Genomic DNA, 23,736 nt, shown 5'->3' with positions numbered 1-23,736 from the left:
TATCATCGTTAACAAAATGCTGCCAAATAAGGCGACATTTTTGCAAAATTCCGCCCGGAATTTGTCTCATTTCGCAGCGTTATTAGTGTAAACACGTTCAGGTTACCCAAAGTTAGTTAATCGCTATCGGACCCAGCTAGCAATGTCAGCTAATCTGTTTAATCTTCAGCGTTAGTTGCCCAAGATGATTAATATCACAGCAGTTAGATAAAATCTCACACAGAAATGCTTTCAGATCGCTACACTGAATTACAGCGGTAACTTCAAAGGGATGAACGACTTAGGCGGCTTATGACTTAACAAGAGGAGTTATGACATCACTAACTGGAAAGCAGTGGGAACTCCCAACTAAATCAAGCCTAAAATAAAAAAAGTCTCTATTTTTTAATGTGTTTTGTATAAAAAGTAACGTAAGCACCACTTTTTAACTTAAATACGACTTAAATATGAATAACTTTAATTTCAATCCTAATTCAAAGCGTCCTAACATATATTTTTACTCATATTTACATACAATTTGATAAAACTACGTTTTTACTTTATGCGTACTCGAGTATTCGTAACAGTAACCTTATTGTTTCATTGGTGACGTAACAAAGGTGTTTATCAGCCACATCATAATCACTCAACAATCAGATTGTTTAAACACAGGTGCGAACTGTGACATCAAAGGAAAGATTATGAGATCATAATTGACATTATGCAAACTTAACTTAAACCCAACCTAGCGGTTTAAAGATTATTTCAATCAAATTTGCATTAACAGTAGGAACTTTTACATTACACCCAACGTGACCGTGATAAAGTGTCCCAATATATTTTGCCATGTAAACCTCGTTTGTGAAATTCGTTCCGCTAATATATAATGAAGGCACTCAAAGATAATAATCAAGGTTTATAAACTGTTAAAATATTAATTGATACAAAAAAGCGAAAATATACAACTATTTAAGCCAACCTAAAAACTCTATGTAGTAACATAAAAAATACCATTTTTAAAAGAATTAAATTTTTTTAAATCTTATAATTTATCTTTTTTAACATTTATTTAGTAAAATGGGTTTTAAAAGGAAAACGACGTCATTTTTTGTGGATTTAATAATGCATACAAGGGGTAAACAATATAGCATAAAACATGGGGCTTAAATTTACGTTGTTATAAGCTTATCAATTGCTTTTAAGTAAAATAACTGTATTTTGGGGGTTTACGGTTCGTAGGGTTTTGCCAAAGATGCTTCAAGATTACAAGAAACGTTGAAAACCCGAATTTATTATTTATAACTCGCAACATCGCGTGAAACTCGACCGTAAGCGTGGTTGAAAGAAATATTGTCGTAAAAGTAGGCTGAGTCATAAAAAATTTCCCAAAAAGATGAAAAATACACCCAGATATTATCGGCAAACATATAGACAGGATTTTAACGCTATCGGTGTCTCACCAGATTGCAGAGGAAACGTTGGGTAAAAAATGAACATTTTTACCAGAAGAGAAATTTGTGGCAATCAACTAACTTATTTGTTAATTTTTTGTTATATTGTAAAAATATAGTTAAAAGTGCTCAATCATGAAATTCGACAAACTGAGACACCGTAATGCCTGAACATGAGAGCATTCTTTGCCAAAAAAAAACGAAATTAGGCGAAATTTTAGATCCAAATTTTACACAGGACTATAAAACCTATTTTGGAAGCAATAACTAAAGAGTACGTTCTAGAATATGTATTAAGTTTTACTAGTGTTCTAGAACTTTACAATATATCAGTGTTACGTCATAAAGACTTTATTGTTGGGCCTTATAATTTGATAACATCCTAAAATTCCCATATGTACCAGGCTTAATATAAGCCTGTTCTTCCCGGATTTAAGTCAGACTTTAAACCTACTTTAAGTCCCTATACGCTCAGTTATGTTCGTAAACATGTATACCGAGATTATGATAACATGCTCTGTAGTAGGAGCCAACATAGGTCATTTAGGGGCCATAATTACATTTGGGCCGACTTGAAAGTGAACGTAATAGGAGCCATGTTCAGTTACGCTGCAGATATGTCGGCCATATAGTCTGCAAGTGCAATGGTTTTGAACTCTTGAAAAGTTTCTTTGAATTAGTATTAATAGAATGAATGAACGTGGCATATTTATACTAGCATGGCATGGCAACGACAATCTTATGACACGGGTGTTCTGCTTTATACAGCTCGTGCCTGCTGACGAGTTACCACGTATGTAATTTCGTGACTTTATTGGCATATTCTTACTTAAACAGACAGTTTAATTCACACTCAAACACATTTCCAAATATACTTGGACGACGAAAACGGAGTAGACCCATTAAAAAGTAACTGAATACGGAAACGTCCATTCCAGTTTAACCCTTTTTAACCTTTCGTTCTATATTTTAATAGGTTTGGTCCACTAATCTGTCGTTACATGCCGTTTGTATGTATGGAATTTGAGACTGCTTTCTTAAGCGGGGACCACTTAGCACATTAGGGTTCTGCTGCCTTGTACCCTCTGTCAGCAGGTCATTAATAAAACATAGCTAAGATACAGACACCACCATGCTGCGCTTATAACATGAGATAAGAGGATACGAAAATTGCCCAAAACTAATAAATGAAATAAATGAAATAAACTATATATACTCTTTAATTATTTTTTATGATAAAACCTTTATTTAGTATTTGGTTTATGTTAAAAACGATGTTTAACTTTGCCATGAAAGTGCCAATATATAAAAACATACGATGTGGATCCTTTACAATTTAATCGTAGCATAACTGTTGTGTTCGTATTAAGACCTCTAGACAGTTTACTTTATTAGTGGTGTATAAATCTGCACTAACCCACTCAGCTTAAAGAAAAAACAACACATCTATGACGTAATACATGGATATGTGACAACATCACTGTTGTTGTGACGTAACAAAGGAGTTATAATTCAACCAGTCAGAGTGGAAGTCGTATTTAACTGTCAACACTGCCAAAAATTAGCGGGCAACACTTCTCTGGCAAATGTTGGCGACTGGAAGCCACACAAACAAATAAGATAGATATCTAGAACTGGTGGATCAGTGTTTATGGGAAGCCGTGAAATTCCGCGAGGTTGCGAGCCGTGACCGGAGGCCTTAGATAACCATGCTAACTAGGACATCCGCTGAGCGTGAAAATTTGCGATCGTAAAATTATGCAACAACTAGATGATTAAAAAGGTGTTCGAAAGAAAAACATAAAGAAAACGTGTAAAATTAAAACATTCAACACTGTGGGGTAAGATGGATACTGTCAGAACATAATCTCCAATATTTTCCAATCATTTTAAACAATATCCCATATAATTTAGAAAATATTCTTTGTTTACAACCAAATGAGAAAATAGCATGAAATGATGTGGGCCGTCTTACCCCAACTTATCACAAATAAAACTTTAAGCCAATAATTACCGAACGAGTACGGTCAAAAAGCAAACTACAAGTAAAGTGCCAGCTTGCTACTTTCTTAAAACAACTCTCTTAATTACAATGCGACTGTTTAAATCACTTTACTAGTTTAATCAAACAATGCATTTTATGCAATTATGCATCCTGTGCGATTTTAGCATAATGTTAATTGAAATACCACAAAGCAACTCCGTGCCCACTGACGAGTTACCTCTATAAAATTTTTAAGAACATCAAATTAGTTAGACAACTAAAGTGACGAGGCTACACTGAGATAGCCAGCCAACAATATATTTAAAAACATGCAGACGAATTCTTACCTAGACCACTCTTCGTTTTCCCGACTCCAATAAATACTTCGACTTCCCCTTTATCGCAATCATCGACCGAGTTCTCTGCCATGAAAAAGTCTCCAAACTTCAGTTGGATTCCCTTCCCACTCGGGACGATTATCTCCCAACTACACGTCACAAAGCCACCATTGTTAGGGAATGCTGACGTAAATTTTGGTAACGTCACTTTAGGGGGTCGGGGGTAGTTTGGTGACGTAAAAGTTCCCGAACTTCCAGTTAAAACAGCATTGCAGGTCGACACTGTAATGTGAATGGGTTTAACTTGGTGGTTAAAATAGAGTAGAGTGTTTTGAAGCTATAAACATTCAACAAGGAATGTAGGTTTAATATTGTTCATCTAGACCACACTTTATGCTCAGAATTTATATTCTATATAGGTGAGGTTTTCAGTGAGGTAAATATAAGACCTAGGATGTAGGTCTGTTACCCCAACACCCAGGGTGCTACCATCTAGACCCCACTAAAGCAGTTTATATACACTTAATCATAGAGCATATAGTATACTCTATATGGGTGAGTTCTATAGTGAGGTAGACATAAGACCTGGGATGTATATTAACAAATATAGAGTCGTACCCCCATACATCGGGGTAAGTGTGTTCAGTATTATGGGGTCTACTAAGTAAGTAGGGATGTAGCTTAGTCACCCCATCACGTGACACAACGAAAATAAAGTCGCGCTCCTTGTCACGCGAATCACTGTGACGTCATAGAGAAACGCGCGCGAGAAATAGCGAAAACACGAATTTCGCGATTTTTGGCTTTTTTAAGCTACAATGTTAGTTATAGAATTTAAACAATGGTTGATTATTCGATTATTTACGATTTTTCTAGAATGCAACAACAACTGCAATTATGACGAAAGATCAAAGGATTGTTTGGAATTCTACATTTCCTTCCTTGACGTCGAAGCCGCGATTTTATTGTGACGTCACTATCGCTGTATAAACATATCTTATGACCACATAATACACCGGGTGTACCATCACAGTGATGAGTGCTTCTAGAACACTTGAAGAGACAAAGCGGAGTGTCTGATTGGGTAATCTGAATTGTGACGTCATATTTAAGAACCCTTGAATTTGACAATGAACCAAAATTAATTTATTTTTAAATGTTTTAAACAATTAACAACGGTATATGGCGAAGTGGTCTATGGGAGTTGTGAGGATACGTTTTGTAATTCCTCAAAAGTTCTTTGTTTACTACTAAATGGAACAAAAAATGATCCATCTTACCTTACTACATTGCAAAACAATAAAGTTTCAAAATCGACTATGAAGTAAACCAGGAGCTTTAGGAATGTTATTACGGTTTATGTTTTCCAAGAAAAATCGTTCGGTTCGCGATTTTCGTTTGAAAATCTGCATTTTTATATGACGTCACAAGAGGTTTCAATAGCCGCGAAACTTGAAAGGAATCATGAGGTATGACGTTTTGATGACGTATTACTTTGATTAAATGTAACTAAAAAGAGAAACAATCACCCACAAAGTTACATACGTGGTAATTTGTGCCATTCATTCATTTTCTTTAACCGTACGATGTATATAGGCATAATGACAGTTTGTTCCATGATTCATAAACGATATGGTAACTTTGTGTTTGATATTTCCCTTTACGCTAGTTAGGAAAAAATAACATAGGATTTGGGTCAGGGAAAATTCTGTCCAAAAAGGTCGAGGTGTTATATGTAGACCATGGAAGATACTATGATGACTTAACACGGTTGGAATTCGTGATTTAGATATAAGTTACGTCTCTTAAATTATGGGTTTAAATGTAACAGCTTAACCGTTAGTTAAAGTCACGCATATAAGCGGTTACTTTTAATACAAGTCTAAAACATGGATTATTCTGGAATATCTTGTGATTAATTTCTCGCGTTGACGCATTGTTACTTCTTTGTGGGTGTCTGTGACGTCACAATCAATTCTTGACGAAATACAGAAGCCTCGATTATTCCGTCACAAGAACAGCATTGTCTAAAGAATCGAAAACAGAGGGCGAACAAATGGCAGCGCGAGTTGGCTCGAAAACTTGAACACTTTGGTGGAATACGAACGTTATCAGTTCGTTAAATTCAGCAAATATTGACACTATTATAGATACAAGATAACTTGGGCTTATTACCAGTAAATTAAGCGTAAGCCGCAACTTGGTACATATCAGATATGGGAGCAAATATAAGGCTGATAAAGCCTTTAAAATGGCCACGTCTTTTATTTTTCTAAAGCGTATAATTTGCATGCAAAAACTTTTTTTCCCAAATTAAATTTTTTTTTTTTAAAACAGTATTTTTGAAAAATTTACCTTAAAAATGTATTACCAAAAAATTAAAAATAAAAAAACAGTATTTTTGAAAAATTTACCTTAAAAATGTATTACCACAGTCACTATAACGCGTGTTTTTATGTCAAGTTTTTACCTAACTCCACGCCCTTTGCACCCAGACTGACGACTTCCGGCTTAAAAGCCTTGGATTAAAAAGAAAATATCAATTAGTTGATTTTCAAAACAAACGTTTGTGACATTTGTTTGACAAGAAGTGGGAGTTGTGTCGTGGATAATAACACTTGTTTCACGCACAAAGACAATTGTGACGAAACAATAGAGGACATAACAAACACAATGAAAAGTAACAAAACGTAACAATGGTGTATTATGACGTCGGGTACCGGTGTTTTATTTCAAAAACTTTTTAGAGTGACCTATATTTAATCAAGGTTGCTTTTTTTCATTTTCAATGATTTAAAGACGTTTAGTACTGTGAGGTAAGATGGATACCGTTGGCACATAATATCCCACATACAATAAAAGCATGAACCATCTTACCCCAACTACTATACTAGTAATATAGCTGAATTATACGTTCAACATAATATTTTCAATACAAGTTCTAAAAGAATACGTTTTGTTGCCAAAACTAAGTAAGTACCGCCACTGCTAAAATGAGGTGCGAAAAAACAAAACCATTACAAAATAAAAGCAACAAATGTGAAAAAAACAAGCATAGGTCCAAACAATACAGGAAGAAGCAACAACAATAACAACCACACACCAATGTTCCCACAACATCATAGACCCTCGAATGGACAAAAACACAACTAAATCAGTTTATTGCTGACAGTTTATAGAAAAACAGGAAAAAACTCTTGATGTGTGTGAATCATCATTTAGAAAGCATGGGTTGCGTTACAGTGTTGCCCATTAAGTATTTAGATAAAGTTTCCTAATGTGTTTGCTTGCTAAGTAAAATGTATCTGGCATCACTGTAAGAGCAACACAAGTTAGTGATTCCCACAAGTTTCATTTAACCAAATTCACAAAATATTCTTTTAAAAGGAGACTGACAATGCTAGTTATTGGAGACAAATCTTTGTACACGATTAGTTGGACTCGATTTCGTTTTCTGCATGTTTAATACGTCGTAGTAGGACTTCATTTACATAGAATATAAATGAGACACCAATTAAAACTTAAAAAAACATGTTTTCTTATTCTTAACACAACAAGTAGATTTCTGGATAGTTTATTTTAAGGTTATGTTTTAAGGCACATATATTGAGACGCCCGAAAAACCAAACGCCCACCCTTAAGGTTGATGGTCATTTTTGCATCATTCCATTCAATTGATAAATCAATATGTTATTTAAATGCAGCCATGTGCGAAGAAGGTAATAGAATTCTTAAGTTGATTAGAATGACCGGTACCAACTAATCAATATGACCCATAATGGATACTAGAATTACATTGCAATTGTCAAACCATTTAGATGCATGGCATATAGTAGGGCGGGGGAAGATGGGACACCTTTTCGTTTTATTTTCTCGCCCCATTTGGTAGTAAACAAAGAACATTCAAAGAGTTATAAAACTATATCCTCACGACTCCCATAGACCATTAAAACACGATCGGGATATTTGGGTATTTAGGGCTTAAAGTGTCCCATCTTACCCACCCTACCATATAAAAAGTTGGGGTAAGATGGGTCATGTTTTCATTTTTACCGCCCCATTTGGTAGTAAACAAAGAATATATACACAAGTACAGAATTATATAACCGTATCCTCACAGCTTTAAAAGTTGTTAATTGTTTAAACGCGATTATGAAAGATTGGATAATATGTTTTAATGGTGTCCATCTTACCCCACAGTACTTTATTTTTAAGTTTACTTTGTTTTTGTACTCACGGAGGTCAGAATAGCACAAGATAAGGCGGGAAGTAACGACAAAAACTGCTGTCGTTGTGACATACAGAATAACCTGCATGTGAATTAGTTACGTATACACTTCTAAGAGATAAAACTTTGTCGCATTTACGGCACAAACAATTCTTACGTGTCCCGTGTTTTAATGGGGTGAAAGTTCATCGTGTGATTGTGGGAAATAAAACATTAAGTGACGTATCAATGGGAGATATGACGTAACACTAATGCATTGTACATGTCACTATCTCCCAGTGGGTAGGGACTTAACCCGAAAGCAATTTATTTGTGTCCCAGTACACTGTTTGTCGTTTATCCATTATAAAGGTACACTGTTTGTCGTTTATCCCACGGTACACTGTTTGACACCTATCAGGATCTAGCATAAGACACTTAATGCTAGCAATAGGTACTACAGCGCATTAAAGGCTTCAAATTTCTTTCGACTCAAAAAGCGACCGCAGGATAATTACAATTCGACGTAAACTCGCTAATCCGAAAAGTTTAACTCTTCAGTCAAAAGTCGTCCTTTCTGTCCTTCAATGGTTAAGCCATATACACCTGCCTATTGCCCCGGGCTATACTGTGCATACATAGGTACGGTCATACACCGCGTACTCTGATATGCTTGATGGTGGATTATTTAGAAACGTTAAAGTGATGCCACATGCAAATGTAGATATGCACATGATAATGTACGTGAACAAAGGGGTTCGTGACGAAATTGGGGGAATTGATGACGTAAAAGTTCTAATTCACAAGCACAAATAGTTGCTGACGTAACAACACTGATAACTCTAAAAGACAATAAAAATTCGAAAATATGAAAAACAGTTCCACCAGTTGTCTCTGTTCCCAAAATATCCATAATTTTAATGCTTAATAAAAGTGACAAATTGTTGAAGTGTACGAATGTAACATACATGTAAAACTTGTATACAACTACTTCTAAGTATTCTGATACATTTAAAACAAAGTTAAAAAAAGAAACAAAATTTGCTAAGTACTGTTAAAGTCTGCTTTACTAACATTGTTATAGGAGTTAGTTCGATCTAATTGGGAAGATAAGACTTGGCTGTGGTCAAAACATGAACGCTAGACGCAAGTTCAAAGCTACCTACGCTTTATAACTTTAAAAGTTACTAGTAAATATGATAACACTAACCGCCAATTAAGAATACTGTAGAATGTAAAGGGTTTATGGTCACATTGCCTACAACACAAAAATGTTCGCTTGTGGTTTTAAGTAAGTTATGTTAACCTAATTGCGGTGTTTTTAAGATGGTCTGCTCTAAGGGGAACCGATTTATTTTAAAGTTTGGGTGTTGCCAAAACGAGCTATATTGTGAGTTGGGGTAAAATGGTTCATGTTCTTAATGTATTCTATCGTCCCATTTTGAGGTAGGAAAACAATACAGCATAAACATATGGGATATTATGTACTAAAGAGTATCCATCTTTCCCCACAGTACTTTAGCAACGTCTAAGTTAAGATGGTACAATAAAAACCAAGTTCGCTTGCGCAATCGGAATTAAATTGTATTGATTCTTAAATTGATTCCTCCAGGATTTTATTAAGTAGGAAGTTAGAACTAATCCCTCTTTGTGGCTCAGTCGAACTGGGGCTAATTCTAATCTTCATTGTTGACTCACATGCGCGTAAGAATGACCCTTGTTACGACATAAGTAAGATTAGGGGATTAACCACTGATTCTAAATTTCGAATCGCTGCTTAATTGAATTACGGGGCGCCTTGGGAATTCGGGCCGCTAGCCAAAACACATGTTACTGTGTAAAAACGGTCGCGTCACAGACTGTTACTGTCAGTAAATACTCAAACCGTTGATATCTTGACTGTTGCCCCTTTATTTTGGTGCGAATATGTTTCGTTATATTATTAAGAGGTTTATATTTAACGTTATTAATTTTAAGTAAAAATTGAACAGCTAAAATATTTCTAAAAATGTTCATTTTTTTGTCTTTTTGTATTTCTTTGAAATGTGTGTGCAAATTTTCTTGTATTTGTTATGTACTATATGTCGTTGGACGAATGCGCCATTCAAGCACCGTATTGATTACAAACTGAGTCCAAACTTAGAAAAAGAAATGTTTCAATCGATAAGCGGCCATTCAAATATATAACGCGTTTTCCGGCTATTTTATATTGTACAAGTCCAGTTTATATAACTCATTGATATACAGTGTTGCCTTTAGTTTTGAAACTTGAATGGCAACACTCGGCAATGTCATTACACAACTAACTGGATCAGCAGTTCTTAAATCTTAAGGCTCTCAGTTATCTTGAATTCTTTAGACATATTTGCGACACATTTAATGTTTAAAAACTAGTGTTTTACAACAAGTGTTTTACAATATACCACATACCAAAACTTAGTTATAAATGTTGTTGTTTAGTAAAAATTCCGAACACAGTTTAAAAAGTATTTACCAGTCACCATTCTGTAGACGAAACCTGCTTGAAAATAAAGTATTATCAGCCGACTAATCCATACGATTTAGTAACACCGTTATCTAAACGTCCTAAAAATAAAGTTTTTATAAAGGAGAAGACAAAAGTGAGCGAAATTGACACAATTCTATTGAAAACTCCGTTCTGGCACTTCAAATGGATTACTATAGTCTCCAAGCCACTGCACGTGTCTGTAAAACAACCTTTGTGACCTCATAGAGCCCTTTGTTGACCAACAAAGCAAGAAAATTTTAAACCAAGCGCGGGTTTTTAGTCCAACACATCAATTATACAAAGTTTATTGATTCTTTTGGGCTTGCTTTCCAATAACCATTTGCCAGGTATCGAGCCGACGAGGTGTCATGACTACGCTTACAGTAACGATTCAATATTCTGATCAAGTAGTTTACCCATTGATAAACAGAATAAACGACATTCTAGAATATATAGGCCTAGTCTCGATATTTTAGAATAACCAATTATTACAATACAATTGCGGGTTTAGCAGCCACGGTTTTTGACACTTTTATTAGTTTTTTTACCCGTAGCGTGTTTTGCCACTGTCGTTTTGATTCTAATTCCATTCTCTTGGTTGTTTTGAATAATTTGATTTTTCGTTACTGTATTCAAAGAGATAAATGAAACTCATGTTTAAGTATGGTGCGTAAGATGGTTTATGCTTTCTTTTTATCATCCCATTTGGTAGTAAAAAAGAAAATATTTACAGAATTATATAACTGTTTTCTCATGAATCTAAAAAAGCGTTGTTGATTGTTTAAAACATGATTTGAAACCATGGGATATTATGTTCTAAAATCTAAAGGTATCCATCTTACCCTGCAATACTATATGTAACACGCGTGAAACATCTTTGTGACGACATAGTAGCCAGTGTTAGAAACAAAGCGATCAATCTGTTGGCGGCAAACGCTGGATCTCAATAATTTCCCTTGGGCATTATAAAACAGTCCACAAAAGATTCAATTTACTCGATGAAGCGATTTCGAATCGCGGTTTTCCCAATCCAATCTCTAAAGCATTGTTCTGCATTCCGGAATTTCAAAACCGGATTATGACGTCACAGTAGCGATTCAAACATCAAAATTAACCGCGCGTGTAAAAAGAAGTTAAACTCGATTACTAAGGTGTTAGAAGCGGAAATGGGGTATTTGTTTAAGAAGGGGATGTTATATTGGGAGCCTAAACCTTGTGAAACTAATGTGTTATTCGTTCATTTACTTGCTAAAAACAAAAACTAGTTTAATTTAGTAGAGTGGGGGGAAGACGGGACACCTTTAGCACATAATATCCCATATATCTATTATTTAAAACTAATGTTGCATTCATTATTTTGTGCATTATTTTAGTGATGCATTCATTCATTTATTGATTTACAAAAATAACCTGTAAAACCAACAATTTCAACGCATTTGTTGGGCGCAAAAGCGAAGTTTAGCTACTCTTAAACAGCCTTGTTAATTGCTAAAACTAAATGGGTTTTAAGTGAGAAAAATAGTTGTTTCATTAGATAACTTTAATAAAATGTTCATGTATCGCCTAGAAGTTCGTATATGCTACACTTCTATATACAATAGGTAGGGAGACATCGGTGTAAAGATATGCGGTGGTCAGTAATCAGTAATGTAACGGGTGTTTAGTATGATTAACCACCGACATAAACACTAATTTTCAATTGCCCCAATTAAGGTATAGACACTATCTAACGCGATTATGCCTTTGGGTTCGAAACGGTTTACGATATCGTCGATTAGTTCGTTCATTTGTTCCACATCGTAAACAATAACAATTCTTTTGATATCTGATTGTGACGTAACAGTGGTCGTTTCTCACGCTTCGAGAAACGCCGTTTCGCACTTATGTGAAAAGCGACGAAAAGTTTGATTTGTTTAAACATTCGTTTAACGTAAACAGTGCTACTACTACTTTACCCTACAGCGTTTTAAACTAGAAGGACCACAGAGATTTTACTATGACTACAACTGAACATTGGCCAATAATACATCCATATATATCATACCATAGTGAATACACAGAACAATAAACCCAATATATATATAGTAGGGCGGGGGAAGATGGGACATCTTTAGCACATAATATCCAGATATCCTGATCGTATTTTAAACAATTAACAACGGTCTATGGGAGCCGTGAAAATAAGGATTTATAAATGTTTGATTGTTTATTGTTAACTGCTAAATGGGACGATAAAACATAGTTAAAAGGTGTCCCATCTTCCCCCACCCTACTGTACCATTCAATGTCATTTCATACATACACATATTCTTCAAGATTTGCGTTTGGGTGTTTTAAGTTACATCTTTGCAATGATTCCATATTCGTTACCCAATTGAAAACCTTGCAGTCATACAGCATACAATGTTTAAAACTATTGCATTTTAAGCCACAAGTTATAACTAACAAATCCAAATAATGGTGTACCAAAGGGATCTACATGAACATTATCAGTCTCTTATTAAAATGGAAACAGTTTCAACCTTAAAGCGTTGGAAACACTTGGGCAGATTAACAACACGCGTTTTCAACATTTAAACCCAGAATTAAACATCTGTTGTTTCGCGCGACCAGACACCAAATTGTCTTATATTAGATTTTCGTCTTATATTGAAAGAAACCAGTTTTTGGCGTCTTCAACCCACAAGGGATCTCACGGTCTCGAAGCATTAATTATTAAATTCCATAAATCTATCGTAGCCAGAAAGCGAAAGACATAACTCGGGCCTAAGTTGGCGGATATGCTTGGAATATGCCTTGAGTATTGGGCTTTGGAGATCGGTAGTGAACTTATAATGTTTCGGACAGTAACTTGGTGGATAGTAACCTCTTTTACACTGATGATGAACCAAGTTACTGTCTGGATACTAAACTCATGATCAGCAGATGTTTCGGACAGTAACTTGGTCCATCATCAGTGTAAAAGAGGTTACTATCCACCAAGTTACTGTCCGAAACATCTGCTGATCATGAGTTTAGTATCCAGACAGTAACTTGGTCCATTATCAGTGTAAAAGAGGTTACTATCCACCAAGTTACTGTCCGAAACATCCGCTGATCATGAGTTTAGTATCCAGACAGTAACTTGGTCCATTATCAGTGTAAAAAAGGTTACTATCCACCAAGTTACTGTCCGAAACATCTGCTGATCATGAGTTTAGTATCCAGACAGTAACTTGGTCCATCATCAGTGTAAAAAAGGTTACTATCCACCAAGTTACTGTCCGAAACATCTGCTGATCATGAATTTAGTATCCAGACAGTAACTTGGTCAAACATAGATCCACAAGACATCCAATATATCTCAACACACGAGCGCTTTTTGGAAGATTTTACAAAAATAAACCAGAAATAAAGAGGCGGTAATCCTATTCTAATCTACTCGACCAGTTAGCGTTTATGCGTAATAGTGCGTGTCGACGTTTGGGCGCTAGTCTATTACTATTTATACTGTGCAACCTAAACGTTATAAACCCCGATCCTAATTCACATACAACTGGCAATGATTGTCGACTGTTTGGTATACCAATGTGTAAGAAAGGCTAGACTTTGTACATACTTTATAAATGAGTTGAGTCCATATATTTATAAGTCGCACTTAACTTGAGCGTGATTTAAACTAAGTGTTTTGACATGATAAAATATATGCGGTATTACTGTTGTATTAGATTGTAACGCTTTTTGCGCTTACAATGACTAAAGGGATAACAAAGGGAAATTTATACAATTTAAGTAGATTACACTCTAGAATTTTGTTCTAACATTTTCTTTTATTTTACCGCTTAGAAATAATGGTTCATTCTTTCGTCATGACGATTGAAACGTCACAATACAGCACGTGGTAATTCAAGCTTTATCAAAGCAAGCCCTTAGAGCAGCTTTATCCACACAACGGTTCAAACCTTCAGTTTTAAATCTATTAAAGCGTAGCATCGGTGCTTGTCAGTCGAGAAGCCGGTTTTGGGCAATCGTGTTTATGGCTAAAACAAGACTTATCTTCGGCTAAACCCCAGCGTCGCTGTGGCGTGACAAAAATGCAGAGCAGCGTTAACGGAAACCTTTCGGCTTGCGCGAATGCTTTGCCGTTTCTGTAAAAAGCCACGAAAACAAACGCCCGTAATAATGCGTAGTAATCTATGTTTGCGCACAGTGGGCCTAAAGTGAGCGAGCACACAAACTTATCAGACAAGTAATAAATACAGAAGTGTCTCATGGCCCTATAGGTAACTGGACGCTGATTACAGCGCCTTAACTCGTCGCAAAACGCCTCCAGATAAATGACTTCTGAAGCAGCGATGGTTTATAACTAAGCGCTCAATAGCTAGCATTGGGTTTAAATTTTCTTGTACCATTACATTTAAACTGCTCGCCTGTGTAACAACTATATATTCAGCTTTTTCGTATATCTTTACAAAAGTACTTCATGTAAGACGTTTTTAGTATACACCACATACGACGTTGGACCGTGTTGCATACTGGGTATCAATATAATTGAATTGCTTGCCAATATAACAACTGTATATCTAGTTTTTCGCATGTATTTACAAAGATACAATATGTCGACTATCACCCATACAACAATACAGGACATAGCACATATCATTACCGATAGGTAAACATTAAATATTTACCTAAATTTACATAAAGAAGTTTCTAAACTTGATTCTTACCTGCGCCTTGACAAAAACATGAGATTTCCAGCAGAAATAATACAGTTATGATTCCTTGAGAGTATTTGCGCTTCGAAAAATCCATAGGTTTCATGCTGGCAGCATTTGTCTATCTAAAACTCTATTACTGTTACGTCACAATCGCTTCGCGCCTTCGCTGCTCTTCGCATGCATGTAAATACAGACTGTCTCTTGTGTGACGACACAAGGCGCATTGTTCGTCGATTCTCTTCCAGCGTTTTTCGTTTTTTCTGCATGAACGGTTCTATCTTGGCATAGGAATCTCTAGCGCCGTCTCGCGGATGGAAATCTCTGTACGATACTACACCCATAGATATTTAATATCATATATATGATGTCTATGACTAAAAGACTACACCTCATAAATTATGAAAACTCCACGCAGTTTTGACAGCTTTTTTGTTAACCCTATCACCCTAGCTTGGTGGCGCAACCTGAAATGGTATTACAATATAGCCCGGTTCCCATACCAGGTTAACATAAATACAGTTTCCTGGCTGGTTGCATCGCCTTTTCCAATGTATAACTTGTAATTTACACAACTCATTAGTGACCACTAAGTTAGAGCATTTGCCGTTAAGTGTCTTGCACAGCGACACACAATAGTGGCAACACTGAGCCTCAACCTGCTAACTTCTAATTGCCAGACAACCCATCTAACCACTATGCTACGCTTAGGTGTTTTTTCTTAAGATTGTCTAACAACTGAAAGCTCACAGATTCAATAGGATCACTGTAGGAAGTACACCTGATAATAAACAAAGTAGAGATCATTTATAAATGACCAAACCAACCAAAAGTTATGTCTGCTTATCCACGCACTGCAATAGCTTCAGCAACTCGACTGTGGGCATGGGTGTGGCAACCATGGATAAGTCACTAAAGCTCCCACCCATGGGGATATAAATGACCAAACCAACCAAAAGTCATGTTTGCCTATCTAAGTATGTTCATACGCATAGAAATCCTTGTACAATCGTTTAAACAAGAACACAATGCATTTGTGGCAATAAGTTTATTTAAACATGAAGAAAGTGCAACAAAATATTTCCTATTTATAAAAACAAACCAATAATCCATGCATCACATTATAGAACAATGGGCCAACTCTTGGTTGCATGTTACAACACAGGTGATAGGACTTGGGACATTGTTACTTAAACACAGGGTCCGCAGATATGAAACACCTCATTAATTGAGTAACATTCAATACACGAAAAAAAGTACAGCATGTTTTGAAGTATAATTGAATATATAGTATTGTGGGGTAAGATGGATACTGTTAACAGATAATATCCCATATTTTCTAATCATGCTTTTAACAATTTACAACGTTAAATACATGAGGATGCGGTTGTATAATTTTGTGAATATTCTTTGTTTACTACCTAACTGGAGATAAAATAACATGAACCATCTTACCCCAACCTACTATATGGGAAACGAGTAAAAGTTTGACATTTGACAAACAGATTCTGAAGAAACAAAGCGTTTCACGGCCAATCAAGTCTTCAACCACACAAAAAAGGGCAACTTATTCAATTACCCTGTTTTTTTTATACCAAGTTAACATGGATGTAGTTTCCTAATAAATTGTTTATTCTTTTATGGCTGAGAATTTGGACAACCCATAAGTGACCACTGGATTGGAGGAATGGCTGTTAAGTGTCTTGCTCAAAAACACATACAGTGTTAAAGGTATTATTATTACCATAATAATGACATCAGAAATCAGATGATCTATAGAGAAGCATTCGTTCAGCACAAGATCTTCCAACCAGTTGTGCGTACTCCCTAACTCTTGGATCCTCATTTTCAGCCGTTCTATTTCCCTCCCTGTTTCTATGCATCTTATATTTCCCATAAAGAATTATCGTGTGTTTGTAAAGACATCGAACTGTGTTCAATGATGTCACAATGCCATCATTGTCCACTGCGTCTGCAGAACCTCCTGAAAAAATAAAGTGTTGTTATTTATAGTTGTTTGTTAGTTATTACTCGACAGTGAGCATGAGGTGCATGAATACACCATGTGTGTCTGGTGTATAAGAAGAAACCCATGTTATAACTCGACAGTGAGCATGAGGTGTATGAATACACAATGTGTGTCTGGTGTATAAGAAGACACCCATGTTATAACTCGACAGTGACCAAAACATATACACACATGTGACAAACCCACCATTCAAAACATTCAGCCTCGCATACGGCTTCTCCTTTAAAGCAGCTTCACATTTTTCCACAGGTACCCATTCATAAGACTCAGGGCACAACAAGTATGACGGGTGGTATGCCCCCTTGTATCTCATCTTAGGGCAGGATTGGATGTAGAAACCAAGGTAGTAATACTTAATGTTTGGGTGGGTGATTGACAGCCGTTGTACGAATGATATTTCACTATAAAACGAGACAATTTTTATTATAAAGTATTGAACGCAGTAATTAAATGTTAAACCCTTCGTTTCTATATGGGATAGGTCCTACAAGAGCTACAGCATAGTATGCCAATAGACCTCAGATTCAGGCCAGAACCTCTATCTAGCATGTCCCAGTATCTAGCATTGAACCAAGATGCCATGGCACCAGACAGTGTAATAGTTACTAATAATTATCAAACATAAATATGACGCAGTTAGCAGGCTTATATGACCGCAATAAAGTCTAGAGAACTGCTGACATACCCCTTACCTTATAGCAGAGTATATAAGATTCGTAAGCACATGTTATAACAGTCTCAAACAGTTATTACACCCTAACCCACTTAACAATAAAACAAACAGTGTCAAACCCTCTTATTAAACACAAATATGGAACTTTTTGTACTTTTTATTGCGGTAACATAGAAATATGCTGTCATACTCTTTATAGTAGAGTACATAGTATTCATATGCATTTTATAACAGTCTCAAACCTAGTTATTGCACCCCAACCCCTTTAACCAGAGAAGCAGTGTCAGTCCCTTTTACCTTATAGCGGAAGTTCGGTTGCAGCAGTACAAAAATACTATAAATATCATAAACTGATGAGATACCTCTTACCTGATTGCAGAGTACGAGCCAAACGATAGGAACCCATAGTCAGGGTCATAGTAGAGATAAACAGACGACACACATGATGGCAATATATCAACCACGCCAACAGCTACCAGTTTACCATCCAACCAGTATTGGTTGTGGTAACTCCCGTAACCATGGGCAGGTCCTTCTGTGCCTGTCTGTTGATGCATTGGGTTTAACTAGATAAGTTACTGTTATTATAGATTGGTTCCTCTTTATTTATAGTGGGGTGGGGAAAGATGGGACACTTTTTCGTTTAGTTTTCTCTTTCCATTTGGTAGTAAACAAAGAACATTCAATGAATAATAAAACCGTATCTTCACGACTTCCACAGACCGTTGTTAATTGTTTAAAACAAGATCAGGCTATTTGGATAATATGTGTTAAAGCCTAAAAGGTGTCCCATATTCCCCCACCCTACTATTTATATAATAATAAATGTACGTAGTACTGGTGGATGATGAAAAAATACCTGTTTAATTAAGGGAACTTAAAGCATTGTCGGTGTTAGATAAGACATAAGTATAATTCAGTCTAATACAGATAGACTGATCTAATTGGGTAACAAATAGTAAACTCACATTTAAAGGAGAATCGACCAGAAACCTCATCCACTGAAGGTAAAAGATTAGTGTTGTTATGTTTCATCTTATGTACAATCTTTGTGTATTCTTATTTACAACCATATTATAATGTATAGAGTGCAACACCCCTGTATTAATTTAAACCCCTTGGCTTTCCACCCAGAGGATAAACATGAGAGTATCCTAACTTGGCAGCGAGCATGAGGTGTATAAATACACCGTGTATTAGTTTGGATAAACACGAAAGTATCCTAACTTTGCATTGGGCAATAAGACACTTAGGGGTAATAGGCCAACTCAGGCCTAAATCCCATTCTCCCTATTCCGTACAATGCATTAGAATTTGAAGACACCAAGATTTAAAGTTATTGAATAGAAACAGAACATTACACCCGACACACTTGTTTTACACCAAGTAATAATATCTAAAATAACGCACCTGTTTCATATTACAATCTTCACGTTTATCCTTATGTATGGTGGTTTGATACTTGGTGTAAAGATTGTGGGATTCAACTTTACTTGATTCAAACTCAACACTTGGTGGCGATGAGCGTACCAACCTTACCTAGGTGTAATGAAGTGTTTAGATTGCTTGATTTTATATTCTATATGGGTGAGCATTGAAACACCCGTGTTATAACAACTATCGTTGCCCCGCCATGCGAGGATAAATAAGTTACATATGTGGTAACTTATAAACAGGCACGAGGTGTATGAAGAACAACCGTATTATAACGACTGCAGTTGCCCCGCCACGCAAAGATAAATAAGTGGTATTTATTCAATCCTAACATACAAACCCGACCAACCTCTAAACCATGCTTGGTATCAACAGGGGAATCCAAATGTGGAAGAAATTCATTCAAACTCTTGGCTTGTTGTTGCTGTTTGCATTTTACTTTGGGGTTTTTACCTGTGGGCAAAATATTATGCTGACACAACATAATTTCTTACTTATCATCCTAAACGATAGCGAAGATCAGATTAATCAAAATACATACTGTACATTAAAACTACAGTGTTGACATACTTAAAATAAAAATGTTTGTGTAATTTGTTGCATAAAACTATCTTTTTAAATACGATAGCAAAGATCAAATTAATTAAAATAACGAAGAGAAGGAAACTAACAGCAAAAAGACAATCGTTAAAACACGCCATGAATAAAATGTGTTGGAAAAATTGTCAATTAAAAAGCGTGGCTGTTGAACCCAAACTTTTTCATGGAGAACTGCTCAGACTATGGCAGTGTGTTGATAGGCAGACATAATAACATTACCAACCATACCTTGTTGTAGCAACTTATTTTTCCTTCTTTCCAATCGAATCTGCTTGGCTTTCTTGCATGGAGGTTTAGAAGGGTCTGCTCCAACCACTGTGAGAATAAACAATGTTGTGCATTGCATAAAGGTGGCTGTATATACTATGTATACAGTGTATATGGGGTAGATACAGTAGTACCTAGGATGTTGGAGAAATGGGCAACTCTGGCCTAAATTCCAGGTTCCATGGCATGCCTCACTGTAGGACCTAATCCATATATATAAACACTGTAAAGTGTACCAATACTCCAAGATCTGGTGAGGTTTATGCGGTAGCACCCTGGGTGTTGGGGTAATGGGCCAACTCAGGCCTAAATCCCAGGTCCCATGGCGTGCCTCACTGTAGGACCTAATCCATATATATAAACACTGTAAAGTGTACCAATACTCCAAGATCTGGTGAGGTTTATGCGGTAGCACCCTGGGTGTTGGGGTAATGGGCCAACTCAGGCCTAAATCCCAGGTCCCATGGCATGCCTCACTGTAGGACCTCACCTATATAGAATAGAATGTGCATATACAATGTTGGGATAATGGGCCAACTCTGGCCTAAATTCCAGGTTCCATGGCATGCCTCACTGTAGGACCTAATCCATATATATAAACACTGTAAAGTGTACCAATACTCCAAGATCTGGTGAGGTTTATGCGGTAGCACCCTGGGTGTTGGGGTAATAGGCCAACTCAGGCCTAAATCCCAGGTCCCATGGCGTGCCTCACTGTAGGACCTCACCCATATAGAATAGAATGTGCATATACAATGTTGGGGTAATGGGCCAACTCCAGTTTAAATCCTTGGTCCCATGGCATGTCTCACTGTAGTAGTAGTAAGGCAAGCCACGGGACATGGGGTTTATAGAATGTAATGTTTGTAGATGACCCCAACAACCAAGTACTGTCTAAACCCAACTGGGTACCTAAATCAGTATCTATGGAACTTTTGCATGCAATCTTGCTTTACCTATATTTGGTTCTTTAGGTAGTTCTTGTGTTGCACAAGTAGATTGACTTGATGTTGGTTCTGTGAAGACAAATTAAACCCTTAGTAAACCTAAACGCTCATATATGATGTCACATTTACAACTATGACATCATGAGTCATGTTTTGCAACTCTGTTATGAACATAGGTCACTATAGCGTGTTGCAAGGACGGTGATTGCGAATTGCAACCATGGATAAATAACTAGTTAAATCTTTTACAAAAAAACTGCAAAACATGATTGCATCTCATAGGTTCTGTAAAAAAAAACCTGTTTACATTATTATACATAATAAGATTATACAGCAAATATAACATGAACTAACCTGATGGTAAAGTCTCTGTGTTTGAGGTAGAAACATCACCAACTTTAATAGATTGGTTGGCTGGAACTTGGGACAATTAAAGATAAATTAAAACACGTTTTAAAAAGATTCTAAATCACTGCTACCCTCATAAAGATAATAAAAGTATAAAAAGACAAAAAGCTTTCTTTTATTTAAAACTATTAAGTAATCTTGACTAGAACACATTAGTGACTTTTATTTTAAAAGCTATTCTTTAAAATAAACGATTAATTTGCTCAAATTTTAAAAAAAAGCAAACTAGTTGGCACACTAAATTATTTAATAATTTAGACCCTATTGAAACAGGGCCACTACATTTGTTAACCATATTAATATTAATAAACACCTGGTGCCCAATGTTCACTGTCAGGCTGCTCATCAACCGACATGCTTGTTTCACCATTGTTGTTTTTGTCGCAATGAAGTTTCCATTTATCTAAATCCTCCTGTCCTGTTGGGGTAAAATAATGTCATTAATATCCTCGTGAGTGGGAACTTGAGTGACTTATCCATGGTTGCCACTTCCATGCCCACAGTTGAGTTGCTGAAACTATTGCAGTTTACAAACAACAAAAATACCATTTTACCTCCATTTAAAAGGAACTGTCTCATTCTCTTTGCGACTTTTTTCTTTGACTTTGAAATCTTGAAAGCGTTTGCATCGCATCTTATGGTGTACTGTGGACAACAAGTCTTGTGCATTGTGGGTTTGTAGCAGTATGAACCTGGGAGTTACGTCAAGTTAACAGGCTTGTTAAATTGCAATATAAGGCTATATAATTTTAAAAAATCCCTGGTACATATATGAACCGTCTCTGGCATTTCTAACTTATTGGTTGTAATGTTTACTGATTAATACAACTATACAATGTAGAAAATTCCAGGATTAGCCTGCACAACCTGCCACCCAGGTTTGGTGCCATTATTTTAGAGCCATGCACACTATGGAACTTGAGTTAATTGATCCAGTTAGAAAGTTCTTAAGTTAATATATTTACCACTTCTTCTCCATCCCCTGTCAATCAAAGCTTGATAATCCTCCGTGTTCATACAGTGTGCCCACATACCTGGTAACATATTAAGTTAAGTCATATATTATGTTAATTTATTTTAAGTGAGGTCCTACAGTGAGGCACGCCGTAGGACTTGAAATTTAGACCAGAGTTGGCTGACTTGGCTCATTACCCCAATATTGTATATGCACATTCTATTCTACAAGGGTTAGGTTCTACAGTGAGGCACACCATGGGACCAGGGGTTTAGGCCAGAGTTGGTCCATTACCCCAACATTGTATATGCACATTCTATTCTATATGAGTGAGGTCCTACAGTGAGGCATGCCATGGGACCTGGGGTTTAGACCAGGGTTGGTCTATTACCCCAACATTGTATATGCACATTCTATTTTACATGGGTGAGGTTCTTTACTGGTTTAGTCCAGTAAAACATTAGGCAAATCCCTCTTTTTAATAAACCTCAAACTAAGCCTGAATACAGCAATGTTGGGTATTTGGCTACAGAGGAGTGGTAATATTGAAGCGAAATAAACTGAATAAAATGCATGATAACACTAGATCCATGTAATGTATCCTACCTTGTGAAAACGCTGATGTTTTTGACTTGCAGTAACCACATTTGTAACCATCGTTTTCATCAAAGAATTCAACTATGCTGTATTCTGGCATTTTATGTCTATTTACTACTACACAATATCTAGAAAAAACAACTTTCAGTTATACGAATCAACTAATGCAACATTAATTTGCTTTCTCTTTGTGTTTAATATCTTATCCGCTATAGTTTCAGAAGTAAATAAAAATTTATGTTAACTTGTTTGCAGAACTATAAATTCACACTCTGTGTGGCATTTTGCATATACATGAAATTTAAACTAGATTTCAAATTATAATAAATATATAACTGCAAATACCATTTGAAAATTTCGTTCCTTTACTTTTACAATATCCGCAGTTGCCATTCAGTTTTGGAGCTCTGTATTTTACAATGGTATACATATTTATGCTGGCAAAACAATAAACTATTTAAACTGGCTCAAAACTTGTTAAAATACTCGAACTTTTAAGTAATTTTGCGGAACTGAATTTGACCAAAGTAAAAATGTAAACAAAAAAGAGAGCTGAGCTGTAACGATTGGGCACGTATTGTTTGACAACTCTGTAATTTAGATTCAGAAAGACAGTTATATAAACTATGCTTATAACTAGCTTGAAAGTTTTTCTGTGTCA

The 23,736-nt window shown here is 36.0% G+C and overlaps 2 protein-coding genes across 3 annotated transcripts in view; both read right to left on the bottom strand.

Moving 5' to 3' along the window:
* The window catches only part of LOC149735135 (uncharacterized), a 38,312-nt gene extending 22,925 nt beyond the window's left edge, over positions 1-15,387 (bottom strand). The window contains exons 1-2 of the mRNA XM_089880045.1: positions 15,178-15,387; positions 3,762-4,034 (exon numbers count right to left, since the gene is read on the bottom strand). Coding sequence (XP_089736171.1) covers positions 3,762-4,034; positions 15,178-15,271 — 367 coding nt within the window. The 5' untranslated portion in view covers positions 15,272-15,387. The remainder of the gene's footprint in view (positions 1-3,761; positions 4,035-15,177) is intronic.
* Positions 15,388-16,784: 1,397 nt separating this feature from the next.
* On the bottom strand, positions 16,785-23,593 carry LOC149735134 (arginyl-tRNA--protein transferase 1-like). Of its 2 annotated transcripts, none has more exons than XM_089880050.1 (13): positions 23,421-23,593; positions 22,489-22,557; positions 22,078-22,215; positions 21,837-21,941; positions 21,470-21,535; positions 21,125-21,184; positions 20,130-20,216; positions 19,651-19,754; positions 19,278-19,406; positions 18,836-18,868; positions 18,237-18,412; positions 17,381-17,595; positions 16,785-17,149 (listed from the first exon to the last, which is right to left on the bottom strand). In XM_089880050.1, exons 1-13 carry the CDS (start codon positions 23,503-23,505, stop codon positions 16,923-16,925), a joined length of 1,494 nt encoding a protein of 497 aa, XP_089736176.1. In that variant the 5' UTR covers positions 23,506-23,593; the 3' UTR covers positions 16,785-16,922. The 2 variants fall into 2 exon arrangements, with proteins under 2 accessions (XP_089736176.1, XP_089736175.1); XM_089880049.1 differs by lacking the exon at positions 23,421-23,593 and adding an exon at positions 23,085-23,203.
* Between the last annotated feature and the right edge of the window lie 143 nt (positions 23,594-23,736).

Source organism: Ciona robusta, chromosome 6 (genome assembly GCF_009617815.1).
Source record: "Ciona robusta chromosome 6, ASM961781v2".
In the NCBI taxonomy this organism is placed as follows: Eukaryota; Metazoa; Chordata; class Ascidiacea; order Phlebobranchia; family Cionidae; genus Ciona; species Ciona robusta.
Note: the sequence above shows the minus strand (reverse complement) of the source record. Positions and strands in the feature narration are given on the sequence as shown.

Excerpts from the sequence above, each read along its gene's own strand:
- LOC149735134 (XM_089880049.1), bottom strand. The coding sequence starts at position 23,175 with ATGCCAGAATACAGCATAGTTGAATTCTTTGATGAAAACGATGGTTAC. Across the intron at positions 18,413-18,835 it reads TGGTCGATTCTCCTTTAAAT|ACAGGCACAGAAGGACCTGC; the intron begins GTGAGTTTACTA and ends ATGCATCAACAG. Across the intron at positions 17,150-17,380 it reads GAGGCTGAATGTTTTGAATG|GAGGTTCTGCAGACGCAGTG; the intron begins GTGGGTTTGTCA and ends TTATTTTTTCAG.